This window comes from Melanerpes formicivorus, unplaced genomic scaffold, assembly GCF_026170545.1.
Source record: "Melanerpes formicivorus ecotype bairdi unplaced genomic scaffold, bMelFor1.0.p_v2 SCAF_89, whole genome shotgun sequence".
NCBI lineage: Eukaryota > Metazoa > Chordata > Aves > Piciformes > Picidae > Melanerpes > Melanerpes formicivorus.
In genome coordinates, this window is record NW_027142441.1 from 2,062,108 (window position 1) to 2,081,361 (window position 19,254).

A 19,254-nucleotide genomic window follows, 5' to 3' on the forward strand; every position below is an offset into this window, starting at 1 on the left:
AGAATAGAATAGAATAGAATAGAATAGAATAGAATAGAATAGAATAGAATAGAATAGAATAGAATAGAATAGAATAGAATAGAATAGAATAGACCAGACCAGCCACAGTGAGCCATGCAACCAGGGTCTGTGAACAGTGGGAGGGGAATCTCCCAGCCACATGGAAGGGACAAGATGGGAAATTGAAGTGCAGAGCAAATGGGGCAGGGCTGAGTTTCTCTTGCTCTAAGGTGCAGTGGAGTCACTTCTCAGGTGGAGAATATTTCATCTTGGTATTTGAAGTGTTGTATGCTGATAGCTTTGAATTGCTCCAATAGAGCAGAAGAATTAATTACTTTCAGCAGAGCAATAATGTTTTCCAGATGAAAATAGAAGGGTTTGAGTAAGAGACAGAACATAAACTCTGAGCTATTTGCCCAGAAGAGCAGGGTTAGCTCCTGAGCTTCCTCTGAAACCAAGATCAAACCAAACTGCTAATCCCTGGCCTGGGCAGGGTCTGGAGCATCAGGAGTTGTGGAGCTGTGCCATATCCAGCAGATGAATGATCTGGCTGCACAGCTGTGTTGCAGACTGCAGAAAGCAGGCAGCAGAAGCTGCCAGCACCCCACTGAGGCTTCTTTTACTGACAGTGTAGATTCTGACAGCAGCAGTTGTTTGGGAATTTGTTTTCCACTGCAGTTATCCTGCTCAAGCCTGAGGACTGAAAGGAGACTGATGAAAATGTGGCTCACTGCTTAGTGGGGCAGGGACACAGTGACAGGGGGCATGGAAATGGCCAAGGCTGCTGCTCTTACCTTAGCCCTTGCTGACCAGGGCTGCTTCCCAGTCACTCAGCTCCTGTGCCTGGTGGCAGAGCATTGCTGTGGCAGAGCAGAGGAAGGTCAAGCTGAGTCCCAGTGCAAACTGAACACAAACATGCCCAAGGGACCAGGTGGATGTACCAGGGGTCATGTGGGGCTGGCCAGTGTCTTTACTGTCACCTTGGAAAGGCTGCTGCAAGGGGGAAATTCCTGATAAGTGGAAAGAAACAAGTTGCACACTCACCTTGCCCTGAGAGGGGAAGGGGGGAAGGGAGCAGGGGAGCTGCAGGCTGGTCAGCCTGAGGGTCATCTTTGGGAATCTTATGGAGTAAATCCTGAGGGAACCATTTCCAAGCATGTGAATGGGAAGGTGGTTTGGCACACTCTGCAGGGATTTGCCAAGGGTACCTCATGCTTTAGCCACCCAGTAGCCTTCTGTGATGAGAGGATGGGCTTCATGGTGAGGGGAGAGCCATCTGTGTGCTTTGCCTTGACTTTGGCAAGGTTTTAGCAGTAGCCAGGTGAGAGGTAAAGGACTGTGCTCAGGCAGCAGTCAGCTACCCACAGATCCTCAGATGGCTGGCACTGAGCCCAGTGCTGTGTTTTCATTCACACCATGAGCAGTGTTCAGCTGAGACAGAAGGCATCAGCCACCAGCTGCCCAGCAGCACCTCGTGGGTAAGGTGCAGCCAGACTTGAAGGTGCACACTGAAAAGAGGAAAGGCAGCAAGGGACACAAGTGGCAGCAGGGGAATTTCTAGCTGCTCATTAGGAAATGGTTTTTGTTCTTTATGAGAGTGGTCAAACAGTGGAAGAAAGTTGTAGAGTGGCTGTGGAATCTTCACCCTTGAGAAAAGTCCCAGCTGGAGTGGATTTGACCCTGAGGAACCTAACAGAGCTTTGAAGTTGAATCTAACTTTGTTATCTGCACTTTGCTCAGGCACTTGAAGCACTGCTCTGACAAAAGTCCTTCCCAAGCCAGAGTGTTCTCTATGTGTACAGATACATCTGCACTGCACCTTGGTTCACAGTTACTCTCCTTTGACACCTCCCAACAAGATTCAGCTGCTCAAGGCCTCATCCAAACTGGCCTTGAACATCCCCAGGGAGGAGGCAGCCACAGCCTTCCTGGGCAGCCTGTGCCAGAGTCTCACCATCCTTGTACTGAAGAACTTCCTCCTCAGCTCCAGTCTAACCCTGCTCTGCCTCAGCCTCAAATCCTTCCTCCTTGTCCTGCCTCCAGACACCCTCAGGAGAAGTCCTGCTGCAGCCTTCCTGCAGGATTCCTTCAGGTCCTGGCAGGCAGCTCTAAGGTCCCCCTGGAGTCTCTCTTCTCCAGGCTGCACACCCCCAGCTCCCTCAGCCTGTGCTCACAGCAGAGCTGCTCCAGCCCTGGGATTATCCTTGTGGCCTCCTTTGGACTGGCTCCAACAGTTCAGCATCAGTGTTGAGGTTTGTTAAACTGGGTGACTTCAGAGCATGTTCCCAGATCCATTCTGATTGCTGGCAGTGGCTGTAGCTCAGCAGTCCATGCTGGACATGATATTCAGAGCAGGCAGGAGGAACATTGTCCTTTCATGTTGGTGTTTTCCCTTGCTGTGCTGCTTCTAAAGAACACTTAATGCCTTTTTTCCCCCATAAATGAAGCTGAGTTCCTGACTGGTAAACAAATCCTTTTCTCCTTTCAGAGATGTGAAGCCTGATAATATGCTGCTGGATAAAGCTGGTCATTTAAAACTAGCAGATTTTGGTACTTGTATGAAGATGAACAAGGTAAACATGGTTTTCATTTCACCCTTCTGTTTGTGGAAAAGAAAATATGCTGCAAACCTTTCAGCTAGATGAGGAGAGTTGAACATTCCACTCTGTCCCCATTCCTGTTCTTCATGCATCCTACTCAAGGCCAGGAGTGGCTCTTAAGTAAGGACTGGCTCAGCTTTGATGCTGCTTCCTAGAGAAACTTCCTGGAGTCAAGCTTTTGCTCATCTCTGGATGCTTTGGGTTGTTGAAGTGCTTGGTGTCACAGGTTGAGTTTTAATCTGCTGCTATTCAAACCATCCTGGCTCGCCCCAGCCTCAAGGCAAGGGTGCTGGCTGGAGCAGGGTGTGATGGGCTTGAAGTCTGGATTGTGACATGGGAGGCTTCCTGTTCCAGTTGCTGCTTTTGGGTTCCAGGTTTTGGGTGTTGGCTCTCCTGCTGGGATGGCAGCAGGAGGGGGAGGGCTGAAGCAGTAGCTCCCTGGCTTGGGATTTCAGCTCACTGCTTTCTGCTTGCTGCTGTGCATTTTCTGCAGTAGGCTAAGGTCATTGTGCATTGTGTTAGCTCATTGGTGGCAAACCTTTATCTAACTCAGCTCTTTATCTTAACCTGGAGGGTTTGTGTGTTACTGTCCCTCACTTGTGTGCTGCAGGGAAAAGGCTGTGGCAAAGCATCACACCTGGGTGTCAGAAGGGAATGTGAAGGAGTGAGATTGTTTTAATTGTCTGTCAGTAAGGAAAGAACCAAAACTGCTGAACAAGTCCCTGACCCTCAGTGGTACTTGGTCAGTCAAATGCTGATGTGGAAGAGGGGCAAGTCTGGAGGAAGCCTGTCAGAGTGGCAGGGATTCTTGAGTTTTAAACAGGGATTCTGAGGTCACTCTGAAAGTTCAATTTACAGCAGGGCTTCACATCCTGTGCAGTGCTGCTGCTCCCTGCAGAAACCTCAGCTTGCTTTGTGTCAGCCTGCACTTACACGTGAGGAAGGGACCTGCACCTACACATGGGGAAGGGACCTGCACCTACACATGGGGAAGGGACCTGCACCTACACATGGAGGAGGGACTTGCACCTACACATGGGGAAGGGACCTGCACCTACACATGGGGAAGGGACCTGCACCTACACATGGAGGAGGGACTTGCACCTACACATGGGGAAGGGACCTGCACTTACACATGGGGAAGGGACCTGCACCTACACATGGGGAAGGGACTTGCACCTACACATGGGGAAGGGACCTGCACCTACACATGGGGAAGGGACCTGCACCTACACATGGAGGAGGGACTTGCACCTACACATGGGGAAGGGACCTGCACTTACACATGGGGAAGGGACCTGCACTTACACATGGGGAAGGGACTTGCACCTACACATGGGGAAGGGACCTGCACCTACACATGGAGGAGGGACCTGCACCTACACATGGGGAAGGGACCTGCACTGTGTGGTGCTTAATGGAGTCTGTGCAATGTGGGCCTTGTGTTCTCAGGGTGTGCCAGGAGCTCTGAGTGTATCACTGCTTAGCTGCTTTGCCACAAATGAAAGGCACCAGTGAAACCCAAGTGCAGGCTGTGCAGGGAGTTGCCTCAAGTTGCAAAAATCCGCTTCATGAGAACAACTGAAACAAAATTTGGCTTTGTTTTGACTTAATACAGACTTAGCTGTGACTGATTGAGTTAATTAATGCAGATTTATCTGTGACTGACTGAGTTTATTAACTCAGATTTATTTGTCACTGAGTTCACTAATTCAGATTGACCTGTGACTGAGTTCTTACCAATGAGGAGCTTTCAAAAGCAGCAAACCATTGTCCTGCTGTTTGAGCTGTAAGAAGAAAAAGAAAAGTGATTGCAAAGCTTTGCTGTCTGTGGCAGGGCAGCAGCCCACCTGTGCCAGGGCAGCAGCCCACCTGTGCCAGCCACACGTCGCTCTGCGCTGTGCTGAGCAAAGCTTGCTGAGGAGTCTCCAGCCCAGCCTTGGCTTCCTCTGCTCTTCTGAGAGAGAAAGCTTTTTCTGAGGGGGGAGCCCCTGCCCAGCATGGGAGCTTCATTTAGGTGCACTCTGGGCTAGCTGCATGTGCAACATCAGGGTTGTGTTCCCTTAGCTCTCTAGCTTCATGCTCTCCTGGAGGGTTGTTTCAGAGGTGCCTGAAAGGCACAGGCAGGAGCCATGTGGCTGCAGCTTCAGCTGGCTCCAGTGTGACTGACCTGTGTTCTGCCAGCCCTTTCTTAGAGCTGTGAGAGCATCAAATGCTTTTTTCACCCCTTAACTGTCTTGAAGTCTGTCTGCTTAGAGGGTCAAAGCCCTGTCTACTTTTAGTCTTCCTGGGATTAAGTATATTGGGTTGGAGGTGAAAAACTGGCACTTAGCTGACCCTGATATTGACCCATTGATGCCAGCAGAGGCTTTCTGGGCTCATTGTCCATCCTGTCACTTGTTGTGGCACAGGCAGGGTGGCTAGGCAGGGTTCAGAGGGCTTAGGTGCAATTCTGATGAACTGAGGCTTTTAAAGTAACTTCTCCTGCCAGGCCTGGTGCTTTCTTCTGGCTTCAGTAGCTTAGGACTGGGAAATGTTGAGCTAGCCCTTCGGGAGAGGGAGGTTGTCATTGACCTGTGGGTGCTGGTTAGGCTGTGGCTCTTACTGTGGGGGCTGGCTGCTCCCCTCTCCCTGCAGGAGGGCATGGTACGATGTGACACAGCGGTGGGCACACCAGACTACATCTCTCCGGAGGTGCTGAAGTCCCAGGGCGGCGATGGTTACTATGGGCGAGAGTGTGACTGGTGGTCCGTTGGAGTCTTCCTGTATGAGATGCTTGTAGGTGAGTAGCAGCAGGGCTGACCACCCTGCTCACCTACACTGCCTCTGAAAATCTCTCTTCTGTGTAACTGTGCCATTTGTTACTCTCCTGGCTGTGGTTTGCTGATGTATACAGCATGTGGTTTTGCACCACTCTGGCACCGTGCTGAAATGTTTGTCCTTGTGCACTGAGTTGCTCCTGTAGCTCAAATATTCTCAATCAAGCCTACAACACTCTTGGATCCACTTTCTGATTTTTCAGGTGATACACCTTTCTATGCAGATTCTTTGGTGGGCACCTACAGTAAGATCATGAACCATAAGAACTCCCTGACCTTCCCTGACGACAATGACATTTCCAAAGAGGCAAAAAACCTCATTTGTGCCTTTTTGACTGATAGGTAAGAGTGAAACTTCACGTGAAGGCAAGCCTTCCTTAAGAGAATTTCTTGTGTTGAACTCCTGTGTGTGTATATGTGTGGGTTTGGTGTGGGTTTCCTAACCACTCAACAGAAGAAAGTATCTGGGAGAGGAGTTGCCACTGGTGGTTGCTGCTCCTTATGGCAGTAGTGTCTGTAGTGGGGGAAGGGAAAGGGTCCTGCTCTGGACATGTCTGCCCTGAAAATGTAGGCTGAGTACACAGTGTGCCTCCTCAGCAGCAGCTGCTCTTCCCTTGGTCTGTGTTGCATGGTGGTGAGGAGTATGCAAACCAGATTCCTTCTGGATAAAGCTAAAGCAAGAGATGCATTTTAGGAGTGCCCTGAGCTCATATTGGGCAGAGAGGATCAGGGTGGAGCCAGCCCAGAGGAAGCCCACCTGGAGAGTGGCTGTTAGGCCTCTTACACTTTGTCTGGACTCCTGTTGTACTTATTGAGAGCTGCTGCTGCAGAGGAGGGGCTGCAGCACTGCCTGGGTCAGGACTCCTGTTGTACCTGTGCTGCCTATTGAGAGCTGCTGCTGCAAAGGAGGAGCTGCAGCACTGCCAGGGTCAGGACTCCTGTTGTACCTGTGCTGCCTATTGAGAGCTGCTGCTGCAGAGGAGGGGCTGCAGCATGGCCTGGGTCAGGACTCCTGTTGTACCTGTGCTGCCTATTGAGAGCTGCTGCTGCAGAGGAGGGGCTGCAGCATGGCCTGGGTCAGGACTCCTGTTGTACCTGTGCTGCCTATTGAGAGCTGCTGCTGCAAAGGAGGAGCTGCAGCACTGCCTGGGTCAGGACTCCTGTTGTACCTGTGCTGCCTATTGAGAGCTGCTGCTGCAGAGGAGGAGCTGCAGCACTGCCAGGGTCAGGACTCCTGTTGTACCTGTGCTGCTTATTGAGAGCTGCTGCTGCAGAGGAGGGGCTGCAGCACTGCCAGGGTCAGGACTCCTGTTGTACCTGTGCTGCCTATTGAGAGCTGCTGCTGCAAAGGAGGGGCTGCAGCACTGCCTGGGTCAGGACTCCTGTTGTACCTGTGCTGCCTATTGAGAGCTGCTGCTGCAAAGGAGGGGCTGCAGCACTGCCAGGGTCAGGACTCCTGTTGTACCTTGCTGCCTATTGAGAGCTGCTGCTGCAAAGGAGGAGCTGCAGCACTGCCTGGGTCAGGACTCCTGTTGTACCTGTGCTGCTTATTGAGAGCTGCTGCTGCAAAGGAGGGGCTGCATAGGAGTCAGACAGCAGCATGGAGAAAATGGACCCTAGCTGCTGCTCAGCAGCTGCCTGCCCAGTCTGTGATGCTGGAAACAGTAGCAGAAGGGCTTCATTTGGACCAGACTTACAACTAGTGCTGATAGAATAGTTTTAGTTGGGAAAGATCTTTAAAATCAAGTCCAACCATTAACCCAGCACTGCCAAGTCCACCACTAAACCATGTCCCCCAGCACCACATCTGCACAGCTTTTAAATGCCTCTAGGGATGGAGACTCCGCCACTTGTACCTGCTGTGCTTCCATAGATACCTTCATATGTCAGCTTTGGGATGTGTCTGTTTCTTACTTTAGTGTGAGAGGTAATTTTTTGTCTGTGTTGTTGGATGATGCCTTGGACTGAGCCTTTCTTTGGGAGCTGTGTTTGTGCTCTGTGCTTAACCCAAATGCTCTTCCACAGGGAAGTGAGGCTGGGCCGCAACGGTGTGGAAGAGATCAAGCGGCATCTGTTCTTCAAAAACGACCAGTGGGCTTGGGAGACCCTCAGAGACAGTGAGTGTGGGGCTTGGCTTGGCACAGGCACCTGCCCTGCTTGCTGGCTCTTTGGAATGGAATGTAAATGGTCATTTGCTCTCCACTAAGGAAAGAGATTTCCTTAGACACCAGAGAGAAGCTCTCCCCTGCCGAGCTCTTGGTTGTGTCACTGAACAGCGCGGTGATCATCACCATCCAATTCTGCTCTCTTTCCAGCTGTAGCACCAGTTGTGCCTGACTTGAGCAGTGACATTGACACTAGTAACTTTGATGATCTGGAAGAAGACAAAGGAGAGGAAGAAACCTTTCCCATACCCAAAGCATTCGTGGGCAACCAGCTTCCTTTTGTTGGCTTTACCTACTACAGCAACCGTCGGTGAGTGTGCAGTGAGCAGGCCAGGGCTGTGCTGCTGCAGCACTCTGCCTGCCCTACCAACCAGGGACAAGCACTGCCAGATTTGCACTAATAATTCCAAATCCTAACAGGTGGTACTCTTTCTCCCTTGGATAATGATAGATAGTACCTTCAAGCATCACCCTGGGTTTGTATATGTCTTGTTCTGCATGAAGTAGATGATGTAGTGGTGCTGCAGAAGCTAAGCAAGAAAAACCAACTGTGGTTGCTGCTGGACAGCAAAGCACTGAGTTGTGTCTAGCATTGTGGAGCAGGGATGCAGTCACAGACTGCATCAGGTTGGAAGAAACCCTCAAAGGTCATCTTGTCTAACACCCCTACAGTCAGTAAGGACACCTTCAGCTCATCCAGGGCCACATCAAGTCTGATCTTGAAATGTCTCCAGGGATGGGGCCTCAACCACATCCCTGGGCAACCTGTTCCTGTGTCTCACCACCCTCATTGTGCAGAACTTCCTCCTGATGTCAACCTAAATCTGCCCTGCTCCAGCTTCAAACCAGTGCCCTTATCCTATCCCCACAGGCCCTTCTGAACAGTGCCTCCCCAGCCTTGTTCTAGGTCCCCTTCAGATATAGAATGCAGCTCTGAGCTGTCCCCAGAGTCTTCTCTTCTCCAGGCTGAACAGCCCCAACTCTCTCAGCCTGTCCCCATAGGGGAGGTTCTCCATCCCTCTGACCATCTTGGTGGCCTCCTCTGGACCTGCTCCATCAGGTTCCAGTCTCTCCTGTGTTGGGGGTCCCATGGCTGGACACAGCACTGCAGGTGAGGTCTCCCCAGAGCAGAGCAGAGGGGCAGGATCCCCTCTCTTAACCTGCTCTGCTGGCCACACTGCTTTTGATGAAGCCCAAGATGTGATTCAGGAGGAGTGTGAAAGTCCCTTTGGCTTCTTGTGGTTGAATGTTCCTGAGCTGCATCTGGAGATTCCAGACTTGCCATCAGTGTTTGAGCATGGGATCAGTTAAACCCTGGCTTACTGGAAAGACATTTTCTACTTGTCTGTTATCTGCCTGATTATTTGGTGCCCCTTTTCTCTTCTTTTTAGTTTCCTTCCAAAGTAGTCAACCACTGCAGAGTGAGATTGTGATGCTTTACAGCTTCCTCTGTGCCTTAGAAGGCTTTAATTTGCATCACTTAGAAGTATATAATTGAAAATTATATTAATTCATACTTTGGAAAGCTGGGAAGGGACTTTTCACCAGGGCTTGCAGTGACAGGGTGAGGGCAATGAGTAGGGTAGGTTTAGACTGGGGATTACAAAGAAATTCTCTACAGTGAGCATGCTGAGACACTGGCACAGGTTGCCCAGAGAGGTTGTGGCTGCCCCTTGTGTTTAAGACCAGGCTGGATGAGGCCTTGAGCAAGCTGGGCTGGTGGGAGGTGTCCCTGCCCATGGCAGGGAGGTGGAACTGGATGATCTTTGGGGTCCCTTCCCACCCAACCCATTCTGTGAATCTCTGTATCTGCTGTAGCCTCTAAGCACAGCCACATCTATACTCCAAACTCTTGATGACTCTTCCCCACTTTGGAAGCTGCTGTTCATTGTAGCTGCTGTCAGTCAGGCTTGACATGATCTAAAGCTTCCAGTGCCTCATGGCAGATGGAGGTTGTTCATTGTAATAGGAAAGCCTTAAAGGAAATAAACCTGGGTTTTGTCCTTGGCTAGAGGAGCAGCCACTTCCCCAAGCTTGTGGTGAAAGGCTTTCCATCCCTGCCAAGAGCTGGGTCTCTTGTTGCTTTCTGCACAGTAAAGCACAGAGGGACTTACAAACTTTGTGCACAGCTGTGAGAGTTCAGCAGCTCACCAGTTCTGCCTGCTCCTCTGCTGTTAGTCTAGAAAGCTGTGGCTAGGTTCCTGCAAGGCAGCAGGAAGCCTTTTGAACTGTCTTAGCCAGAAGCTCAAACTGCATACAGAGGCTTCTCTACCCCCTTCACTCTTGAGGGGACAGCCTTGGTTGTTCAGAGCACTAAGTGTATTTTGTTGTCATTGCAGAATTCTTGCTACTAAGTATCATCATCACTTTGTAGGCTTGCTAGAACTTGGGGCTAGAATTTAAACACCCTGGAGGTGTTTAAGCCCAGGCTGGATGAGGCTCTGGCCAGCCTGGTCTAGTGTGGGGTGTCCCTGCCCATGGCAGGGGGGGTGGAACTAGATGATCCTTGTGGTCCCTTCCAACCCTGACTGATACTCTGAGACTATGATGATACTATGTCCTAAAATTGAGTTTTGTCCACAATCCTCTCTCGGTGTGACACTCTTGGAAAGGCCTGAAGCCACCATTCAGAGTAGTCATCCTCATTTTCATCCCTTTTTTTGCACTAGAGGAGCTCAAACGTTAGAAAAAGGACACAATGATAAAAGCAGCAGGTGAAAGGAGGAGCTTCTGCTGCTCCACACCACTGTGAGGACCCACTTGAAGTATTGTGTGGGGCCCTCAGCACAAGATGGGCATTGACCTGTGGGAGCAGCTCCAGAAGCAGAGCTGCAGAAATGGTTAAGTGGCTTTCTTCCATGAAGGAAGGATGTGGACAGTCCTGTGAGCAGGGCCTGTTGTGCCAGGACAAGGGGTGATGGATTTAAACCAGAGGGAGATTTAGACTGGAGAGGAGGAAGAAGTGTTTGCCGCTGAGATTGGTGAGACCCTGGCCCAGAGAGGTGAGAGATGTCCCATCCCTGGAACCACTCCAGGTTAGGTTCTCTGAGACTGTGAAAGCCTGTTTTAGTTGAAGATGTCCCTGGTGACTGCAGGGGGGTTGGACTAGATGACCTTTAAAGGTCCCTTTCAACCCAAAGCTTTCTATGGTTTTCTGACTGTGATTTGTCTGGGAGCAGTCCTGATGCTTAATCTGACCTTGTCTTTGCAAGTCTCTTCTTTTCCTCTCCATGATCTTTTGGAGAGGCTTCTGTGCATTTGAAACAAACCAGTAGATGAGAATCATAGAATGCCTCAGGTTGGAAGGGACCTCAGAGATTATCTACTACAACCTTCCTGCCATGGGCTGGGACACCTCTTAAGTAGTTTGGTGGCCCAAGGCCTCATCCAGTCTGGCCTTTTGAGCTTCTCAGCAACCAGCACCCCCAAGTCTCTTTCTTCATGGCTACTCTCAACCCACTCTGCACCCAGCCTGGATTTGTGCCTGAGGCTGGCCCAACCCAGGTGCAGGGCCCTGTCCTGTGACTTGTTGACCCTCATGCAGTTGGTACTGGCACACTTCTCAAGCCTGTCAAGATCCTTCTGGAGGCCACCCCTGCCCTCCAGTGAGTCCAGCAGCACACAGCTTGGTGTCATCAGCAAACCTGCTGAGGCTGCCTCAGTCCCACTGGCAGTGCTGCTGAGAGATGGACCCAGGACAGATCCCTGAGGGACTTGTCACTGGTCACCAGCTGGCCATCGAGTGGGCCATCCATCAGGCCCATGTCTCTCCATCTTACAGACCAGATGTGTCCATCTTCCTCAGTGCCTGTGCTGGAGAGCTTGCCCTTGCATCAGTCAGAGACGTTCCCATGCCCGGGTCGGTGCTCAGCCGATCAAACGCCCCAGGGATTCTGGCCTTGATTCCCCTGCCTTGTGGGAGGCAGGACACAGGCAGGGCTGGGGTGCTTTTAGAAAACATTGACCCAGAGTGAGAAGGCTGCCTCCAGGGCAAGCCTGCTGTGTGTGGAGCTCTTGGTAACCTGGGTGGAAGTTACACAACCTCTGCAAGACTTGGCTTGGTTGCTGCTACTTGTGGCATAAGTGCCCAAGTAAATATTTATGGGCTGGAGGCCAGGGAGAGTGTTGTAACCATGGGAAACAAAGATGATTTGTTTTAAATGGTTATTAAAACAAACTGATTGAACTAGGAGTTGGCAGAAGTCCTTTTTACTGCTTTGTCTTCTACTGCAGTTTTCTGCTTTGCTCTTTGCAGTAAGTGCTGTGAGGCTGCCAATTAAATGCACTTGAAGCTGTAAGTGTAATCAATAAATCATATCAGTATTTGGTTGTCCAAAAAACCATGGAGGTTGTGCTTGATGGTGATTGTCTTCTGTTTTTTCATGACCTTTCTTCTAAGCAGCCCTTCCCCTGTTGTTGCAGGTATTTAGGTGTCTCTGCAGAGAACTCCAACGACAACAGGACAGGCTGCGGCGTGGAGAAGAGTGTGGTATGGCTCACTGCTCCTCACTGCTCCTCACTGCTCCTCACTGCTCCTCACTGCTCCTCACTGCTCCTCACTGCTCTGTGGGAGGATGGGAGTACATTGCTTGAGTTCTGCACCTGAAAAAGTATTTCAGTCCTTGGAATATGGGCAATCAAGATGGAAAGTGTTGATGATGGTTACTGGACAAGCAGAGTGGCAGCTCTCTGCATAGCGCTGGCTGTCCTGGGCTGGGGTAGAGCAGCAGGGAGTGTGTGCTCTGTGCAGCTGCATTCACAGCTGGCATCTTCAGAAACACCACAGTGTTTGGGCAGTGTCTTTGGAGGGCCATAGTGACCCCAGTGTGTGCTGGCTGCATGGCAGCCCTGGAATCAGCACCTGAGTGTGATGGGAGCCTTGGGTTTGCAGCACCTTGGGCCTGTTCTGCTGTGAACTGAGTGGGAGGTGACAGATCACATACCCAGCCTGGGTGCTCTGCCCCTTCCCAGCTGCCCCCACAACTGCTGGGAATGTGATTTACTGCCTTAGCTGGTTTGGGGTTAGAGTAGAAGAGGAGCAGATGCCTAGGCACATTCCCTTCCCTCTTCAACTTGCAATGATAAGGCTTTGGTGCTCTATGGTGTTACCCAGAGAGCAGCTGCCAAGGGCAGGGGGATTGGTTATTGCTTTATTGGGCTAACTGAAGTCATTGAAGATGGAAGTGCTTTGATTTCTTTCTCTATGTTGATGTGTGCCATAAACTTTCTTTTCCTCATGGGCATGTGGCTGTTGAGACAGTGAAAAATAAAAGCAGAGCCAGCCTTGCAAATATTTGCAAACCCCTGAAGCTGTGTGCTGGCCTTTGCTTGGCTTTGAAGAGAGGGACTGGATGGCCTTGGCACAACTGGGGGGACACAGGCACCTGCATGGAGTTAACCCTCAAGGCTCCTGGCCCTGTTGCCAGCTGTATTTGAGTGTCTTGTGATTTTGCCAGTGTTGGGAGGTGAAGCTCTGGAAGGATTTGAGTGGTTTAAGTGATTCTGTCTTTACTGTGAGATGTTTTTCCTCCACTGTTCTTTCTCAGCTGTTTCTCTTTCATTCCATGCTGCACTGACCACGGTAATGTTGACACATGGTTAGCAAATTAATTAGCTCTGGAAGTAGAACGTAAGATGCTGCTTGCTCTGTCTGTGTGTTGTCCTGGGGCTGAGTATCCTCTGGGAGGGACCCAGGGCCAGACATTTCCAGGAAATTCATTGTGTTTGCAAGTGGGCAAAACCTCACAGAGCCAGCCCAGGAAGGTGGGCACCAGTGGAATGCAGAACCCTTTGCCCTGACTTCAAACCTCTGTGAGGGTTTGATTCTTCACCTTGGTTTAGCACTACCAGAACCACCTGGAAACACTTCAGATAGGAAGGAAGAAGTGAGTGCAGATTCTGTTGACTGGGTCCTTGGTTCCCTTCATTGCTCAGGGTGCAAAACCAGACACTGTGCTGTGGTGATGAAAACAGACCAGCATGGCAGCTCCTGAGAGACTTTCCTTGGCTTCTCTACTGTAGGAACACTTTTCCATAGACTCCCTCTCCTACCTCCTACTCAGAATGATAGCTGAGAGCAACTTCAAAGATGATAAATGCTTCTGTACTGACTCCATTGTATCTCAGGATTTTCTGAAGGAGTTACTTAGTCTGCTGCCAGCAGATTCTCTGTCAACTTGTTGTCTCCTACTAATAAAATCAGAGTGCAGCACTGTAGGAGCATCCAGAGACAGAAAGAGGAGGCAACAGAGGACCAAACTAGCAGGAGTCAGTGTGGAAATGTACCTCATTATCAGAGGGCTTTTTGATCCTGTTCCTCATCCATTTCATGGCACAGACTCTCAGAATGGGGGCAGTTGGAAGGGACACCTGGAGATCACCCTCTCCAACTCCCTGCTAATGCAGATTTACCTACAGCAGGTCACACAGGGACATGTCCAGGCAGATTTTGGAAGTCAGCAGGGAAGGAGACTCCATGACCTCTCTGGGCAGCCTGCTCTGGCACCCTCACAATAAAGACTTTTCTCCTTAAGTTCAAGTGAAACCTCCTGTGGTCTAGTCTGTGCCCATTGCCCCTTGTCCTATCACTGGGCACCACTCAATGATCCCAACACCATCCTCATGACCTTCATCCCTTAGCTGTTGCTGAGCATTGATCAGATCCCCTCTCAGGCTAAACAGCCCCAGGCCTCTCAGCCTCTCCTCATCAGAGAGATGCTCCAGGCACCTCAGCATCTTTGTGGCCCTCTCCAGTAGTTCCTTTGGCCTGCTGGCCACACACTTCTTCATGCACCTCATTGGCCTTCTTGGGCATGAGGGCACTCTGCTGGCCAAGATCTCAGGTAGTGATAGGACTAGGGGGAATGGAATGAAGCTGGAGGTGGGGAGATTCAGGCTAGATGTGAGGAGGAGGTTCTTCACCATGAGAGTGGTGAAACCCTGGAATGTGTTGTCCAGGGAGGTGGTCGAGGCCCTGTCCCTGGGGTGTTTAAGAGCAGGCTGGATGAGGCTCTGGCCAGCCTGATCTAGTGTGGGGTGTCCCTGCCCATGGCAGGGGGGTTGGAACTAGATGATCCTTGTGGTCCCTTCCAACCCTGAATGAAACTATGAAACTATGAAACTATGAACTTGTCCACCAGCACTTCCAGATCTTTCTCCCCAGAGCTGCTTCCCAGCAGGTTTCCCCTCACCTGTACTGCTGCAGGGGGTTGTTCCTCCCCAGGGGCAAGAGTCTACACTTGCCCTTGTTGAACTTCTTGAGGTCCAACTCTGCTTAATTCCAGCCTGTCCAGGTCACTCTGGATGGCAGCACAGCCTGAGGGGTGTTAGCCACTCCTCCCAGTTCTGTGTCATCAGCAAACTGGATGAGCATCCATCCTGTCCCTCCATCCAGGCTGCTGATGAATATATTGAACAAGGCTGGACCCAGTACTGCCCCTCTGCAGCCTGCCGAGTGGGGCTCTAAAATGAGTGACCAGGAAATGCAGGAGCAGTGATCTTGAATCCCCTTCCTCCTTTCTTTTGGTGCAGTAGCTCTGGTCCCCTTTTACTGAAGAGAGAGCTGGCCTCTAACTGTTCCTGCCTCTTGGTTCAGAGTAAGGAGATGAATGTGTTGGGTACTGATCCTCCTTTTGTCCTCAGAGTTTAGATCTAGAGGTCATGTCTGTGGTTTTTGGCACTGTCACATCCCTGTGCTGTTATGGTCTATGTCATAGCTGTTGTGTAGTGCTGAGGAGTTATTCCTCCTGGTGCCTTCTTGTGCTCTCGAGGCTCTGTGGTAGGTAGTGGTGAATGTGTAGAGTGGAGAGGTGACCATGCTGGGTCCTGCACTTGGGTCACACCAACCCCATGGTGTGCTGCAGGCTTGGGGCAGAGTGGCTGGAAACTGTCCATCAGAGAAACTCCTGGGGGTAACATTTAGCTGCTGGTTATAAACCAACCAACCAAGCAGTCAGCCAACCCCCCCAGCTTACACTGACCCAACCCCCCCAGTTTATACTGACCCATCCCCCCCAGTTTACACTGACCCATCCCCCCAGTTTATACTGACCCATCCCCCCCAGTTTACACTGACCCATCCCCCCAGTTTATACTGACCCATCCCCCCCAGCTTACACTGACCCAACCCCCCGAGTTTATACTGACCCATCCCCCCCAGCTTACACTGACCCAACCCCCCCAGTTTATACTGACCCATCCCCCCCAGTTTACACTGCCCCATCCCCCCCAGCTCACACTGCCCCAACCCCCCCCCCAGGTTATACTGCCCCAACCCCCCCAGTTTCAAGGTTTCTGAGCATTAGTTTTTCTGTACCAGCTGTGAAGGTTTCAGAGGATCCTGATCACTGCCCTGCTCCTTGTGGTGTTTCTGGTTCTGCTCCCTGACCTTTGTGAGAGCCTGAAGCTGCTTCACCAAACACATGTGCTGGTTCCTGCTGGAAAAGGCAGTTTGAGACTAGTTGAAATGCTTTGCACTCATAGCTTCTGCCTGATTCTGAAGATACTTAACCCAAGGAGGATTTGACTTAGCCCTGTGGATTTTTCACAGTCACAGATTGCTTTGGGTTGGAAGGGACCCTCAAAGGTCATCTTGTCCAACCCCCCTGCAGTCACAGGGACACCTCCAGCTAGAGCAGGCTGCCCAGGGCTACATCAAGTCTGATCTTGGATATCTCCAGGGACAGGAGACACATCCCTGGATCCAGTGTCTCACCATCCTCATTGTGGAGAACTTCCTCCTGATGTCCAACCTAACTCTGCCCTGCTCCAGTTTCAAGCCATCATCCCTCACCCTATCCCCACAGGTCTTCTGAACAGTCCCTCCCCAGCCTGCCTGGAGGTCCCCTTCAGACACTGACATGCAGCTCTAAGGTCTGCCCTCTGTCAGAGCTGTTCAGACCCCTCTGATGTGCTGTGTGTGCAGGTGACAGAGCTGTGCAATACTGAAGTTGCTTCTTGCAATAAAAGTCTTTGGATGGTTTGGGTTGGGATCCCATAGTGCTGAGGGAGAACCCCAGTGTGAATGTAGCAAACTCTAGTGTGACTGAGCTGTGGTGGCACAGAGGCAGCACTGAGTGCTCTGGCACACTTGTTGAGGTTTTCAAATCTAATGCATGTCCTTTCATGTACAAAACTCTATTTGTAGCTGGAAAATATGCAGAAGATGATCTATGAGTTGGAAGAACAACTACATAATGAAATGCAGCTGAAAGACGAGATGGAGCAGAAGTGCAGGTGAGACCTTGAACTGTTGTTGTTCGCATCAGTTAGACACATCCCACCCTTCACACTACCTGAGCAGCGCCAACAGTGCTTCTGCAGGGCTCCAGGAGGGGTCCAGGCAGAGGCTCAAGTCATTTAAAAACAATACTTACATTGTCCTCTTGATAGAGTGTGAGGAACACACTGTGTTTGCACTGGCACTCAGGTGACCCCTTCTGAGCACTTGAGTGGGGGAGTTCAGCCAATCGCTCTGGATTCACATCTGTTACTGAACACAGCTACATAATGAACCTGCTGACTCTAACACAGCTGGTGTGCTGGGGACAGCAGCACTGGTGATGGGTGATAGGAAGTCTTGTGAATGAGGACCACAGTGTATTGCTGCATGAGCTGCTTGTGTGGGAAGTGGTAGCCAAAGTGTTCTGGGGGGAGTTCAGAGAGGGTGACATTGCTGCTGACTTAAACCCAGCTTCACTGCTCACACCTGCTTGCTTCCCACAAGCAGGACATACACTGCTTGAAAGCTGCTCTGTGACTGCCTCTCTGCAGCCCTGCTGCCCTTGGCTGAGCACAGCAGTGTTCTCTGACACTGACACTGCTTACTGCTGTCGGCAGGCAGGGTGTGCTGCAGGGACTGCTGCTTGCTGTGCCTGGCAGGTAGCACTGTGTGGCCTGTCTGTGACCTGGAGAGCTAGCTACAGACATGCAGTGGTGTCACAGGGACTGCCTGAGGTGTCACTGTGCACAGCCTCACTCTGCAGTGCTCTGTTCTAATGCATTGCATCAACAGAGGCACTTTCAAGTAGTACTCAGCTATCTCTGTCCACAGTGAGGAGCAGTCTGGTGTGGAATTAAGGAACCATTGTAGGTATTTGGAAGGTCCACAGCTGGAGGAAGTTTTAGCAATTCTCACAGTCAGAGATTGCATCAGCTTGGAAGGGACCCTCAAAGCTCACCTTGTCCAACCCCCTGCAGTCATCAGGGACACCTCCAACCAGGTCAGGCTGTCCAGGGCCCCATCAAGTCTGATGATGAAATGTCTCCAGGGATGGGGCCCCAACAGCATCCCTGGACAACCTGTTCCAGTATTTCACCACTCTCATTGTGCAGAACCTCCTCCTGATGTCCAACCTAAATCTGCTCTGCTCCACTTTCAAACCATTGCCCCTTGTGGTATCACTTCAAGCCCTCTGAACAGTCCTTCCCCCGCCTTCCTGTAGGTGCCCTTCAGGTCTCCCTGGAGCCTTCTCTTCTCCAGGCAGAACAGCCCCAGCTCTCTCAGCCTGTGTCTGGCTATTCTCATGTTCAGGGTAACCTGTTGTGTACACACAGTTACAGGCTAAGGGAGAAATGGTCACCTAATTCTTGCATAGAATCATTTTAGAGGTTGCTTACACTGATTAGGATTCTCTTCAGTTTCAGATGTTTGTTACCCACAGCATTAGGCAAAATAAAGATACTCACTTCAGTGACTGTCATATTTCACCAGAAACCCACTGGGGGTAAGGTGCCCTTCTCAAACATGACTGAAATGATTTTGGTTTGGTTTTAGATCTTCAAACATCAAGCTAGACAAGATAATGAAAGAACTGGATGAAGAGGTAATATTTTTGCTCACTGAAGCCTTCTTATTTGGGTAGAGAATGTGGGTAGGGCTTTCCTGATTGGAGAGATTTCTTCTCTGACTAAAAAAATCCTTCCAAGCTCAAATCTGAGAGCAAGCCATCCCAGTTCCATGTGCAGCACTGGGAGATGCATTTTTATCTGCACACATTTAAAACCTTTTCCTTTCTACAGCTCAGTTGACTTCTGCACTTAGCCTTGCTCCTGCTGCTTCTCTGGAGTTTATCAGAATGCTTCCTCCAAAATTCAGTGTGCAGGGGGTGTGCTGTTGAGCCCTGTCTTAGCTCAGAGTGAGACAGATTTGCTCTTTTGCCTCTTCCCAAAGGGCTAAAGGAAAACCACTCACACAAAGGGCTGGGTGGGATTGGGGAGTTTAAATGGAAATGTTATTCACAACTGTACACAACAGCAACACTGCAAAGCATGTGAGATACACCAAAATCCATGGTCTGGGCTTAACACAGAAGCTCAGTGAGCCAAAGCTTCACACAAAGCTCCCTTTAAACCAGGCCAACCAACCCATGCCTCCATGCCCTCCCTACCATTCCTCTCTCCCCTCCACACCACACCATTGTGACACAGCTAAGATTCAGCCGGGCAGCTCCAGGCCCCAGCTAGGCTGCTCCAGGCCTAGTTGGCAGCATGGCCAAGGCTGACTCCAGGCCTCCTCTGCAAGAGGCAACAGGGAAAAGGGAAGAAGAGCAACTGCAGCCAGTTTTGTAGGAATGCAGGACTTACAGGAGTATTTCCTGGTCTACCCCCTGGACACTCTGAACCTCCTGGAGGTCTGCAGCGTTGTGGTTTCTTAGAGGCAGCCCAGCCTCA

The 19,254-nt window shown here is 50.8% G+C and overlaps 1 protein-coding gene across 1 annotated transcript in view; it reads left to right on the plus strand.

The window, feature by feature from the left end:
- Positions 1–19,254, plus strand: part of ROCK1 (Rho associated coiled-coil containing protein kinase 1) — a 123,145-nt gene that overhangs the window by 56,633 nt on the left and 47,258 nt on the right. Inside the window, exons 6-13 of the mRNA XM_068165492.1 lie at positions 2,489–2,573; positions 5,238–5,382; positions 5,623–5,761; positions 7,445–7,536; positions 7,735–7,894; positions 12,007–12,073; positions 16,730–16,818; positions 18,359–18,407. Of these exons, the coding sequence (XP_068021593.1) occupies positions 2,489–2,573; positions 5,238–5,382; positions 5,623–5,761; positions 7,445–7,536; positions 7,735–7,894; positions 12,007–12,073; positions 16,730–16,818; positions 18,359–18,407 (826 nt within the window). The remainder of the gene's footprint in view (positions 1–2,488; positions 2,574–5,237; positions 5,383–5,622; positions 5,762–7,444; positions 7,537–7,734; positions 7,895–12,006; positions 12,074–16,729; positions 16,819–18,358; positions 18,408–19,254) is intronic.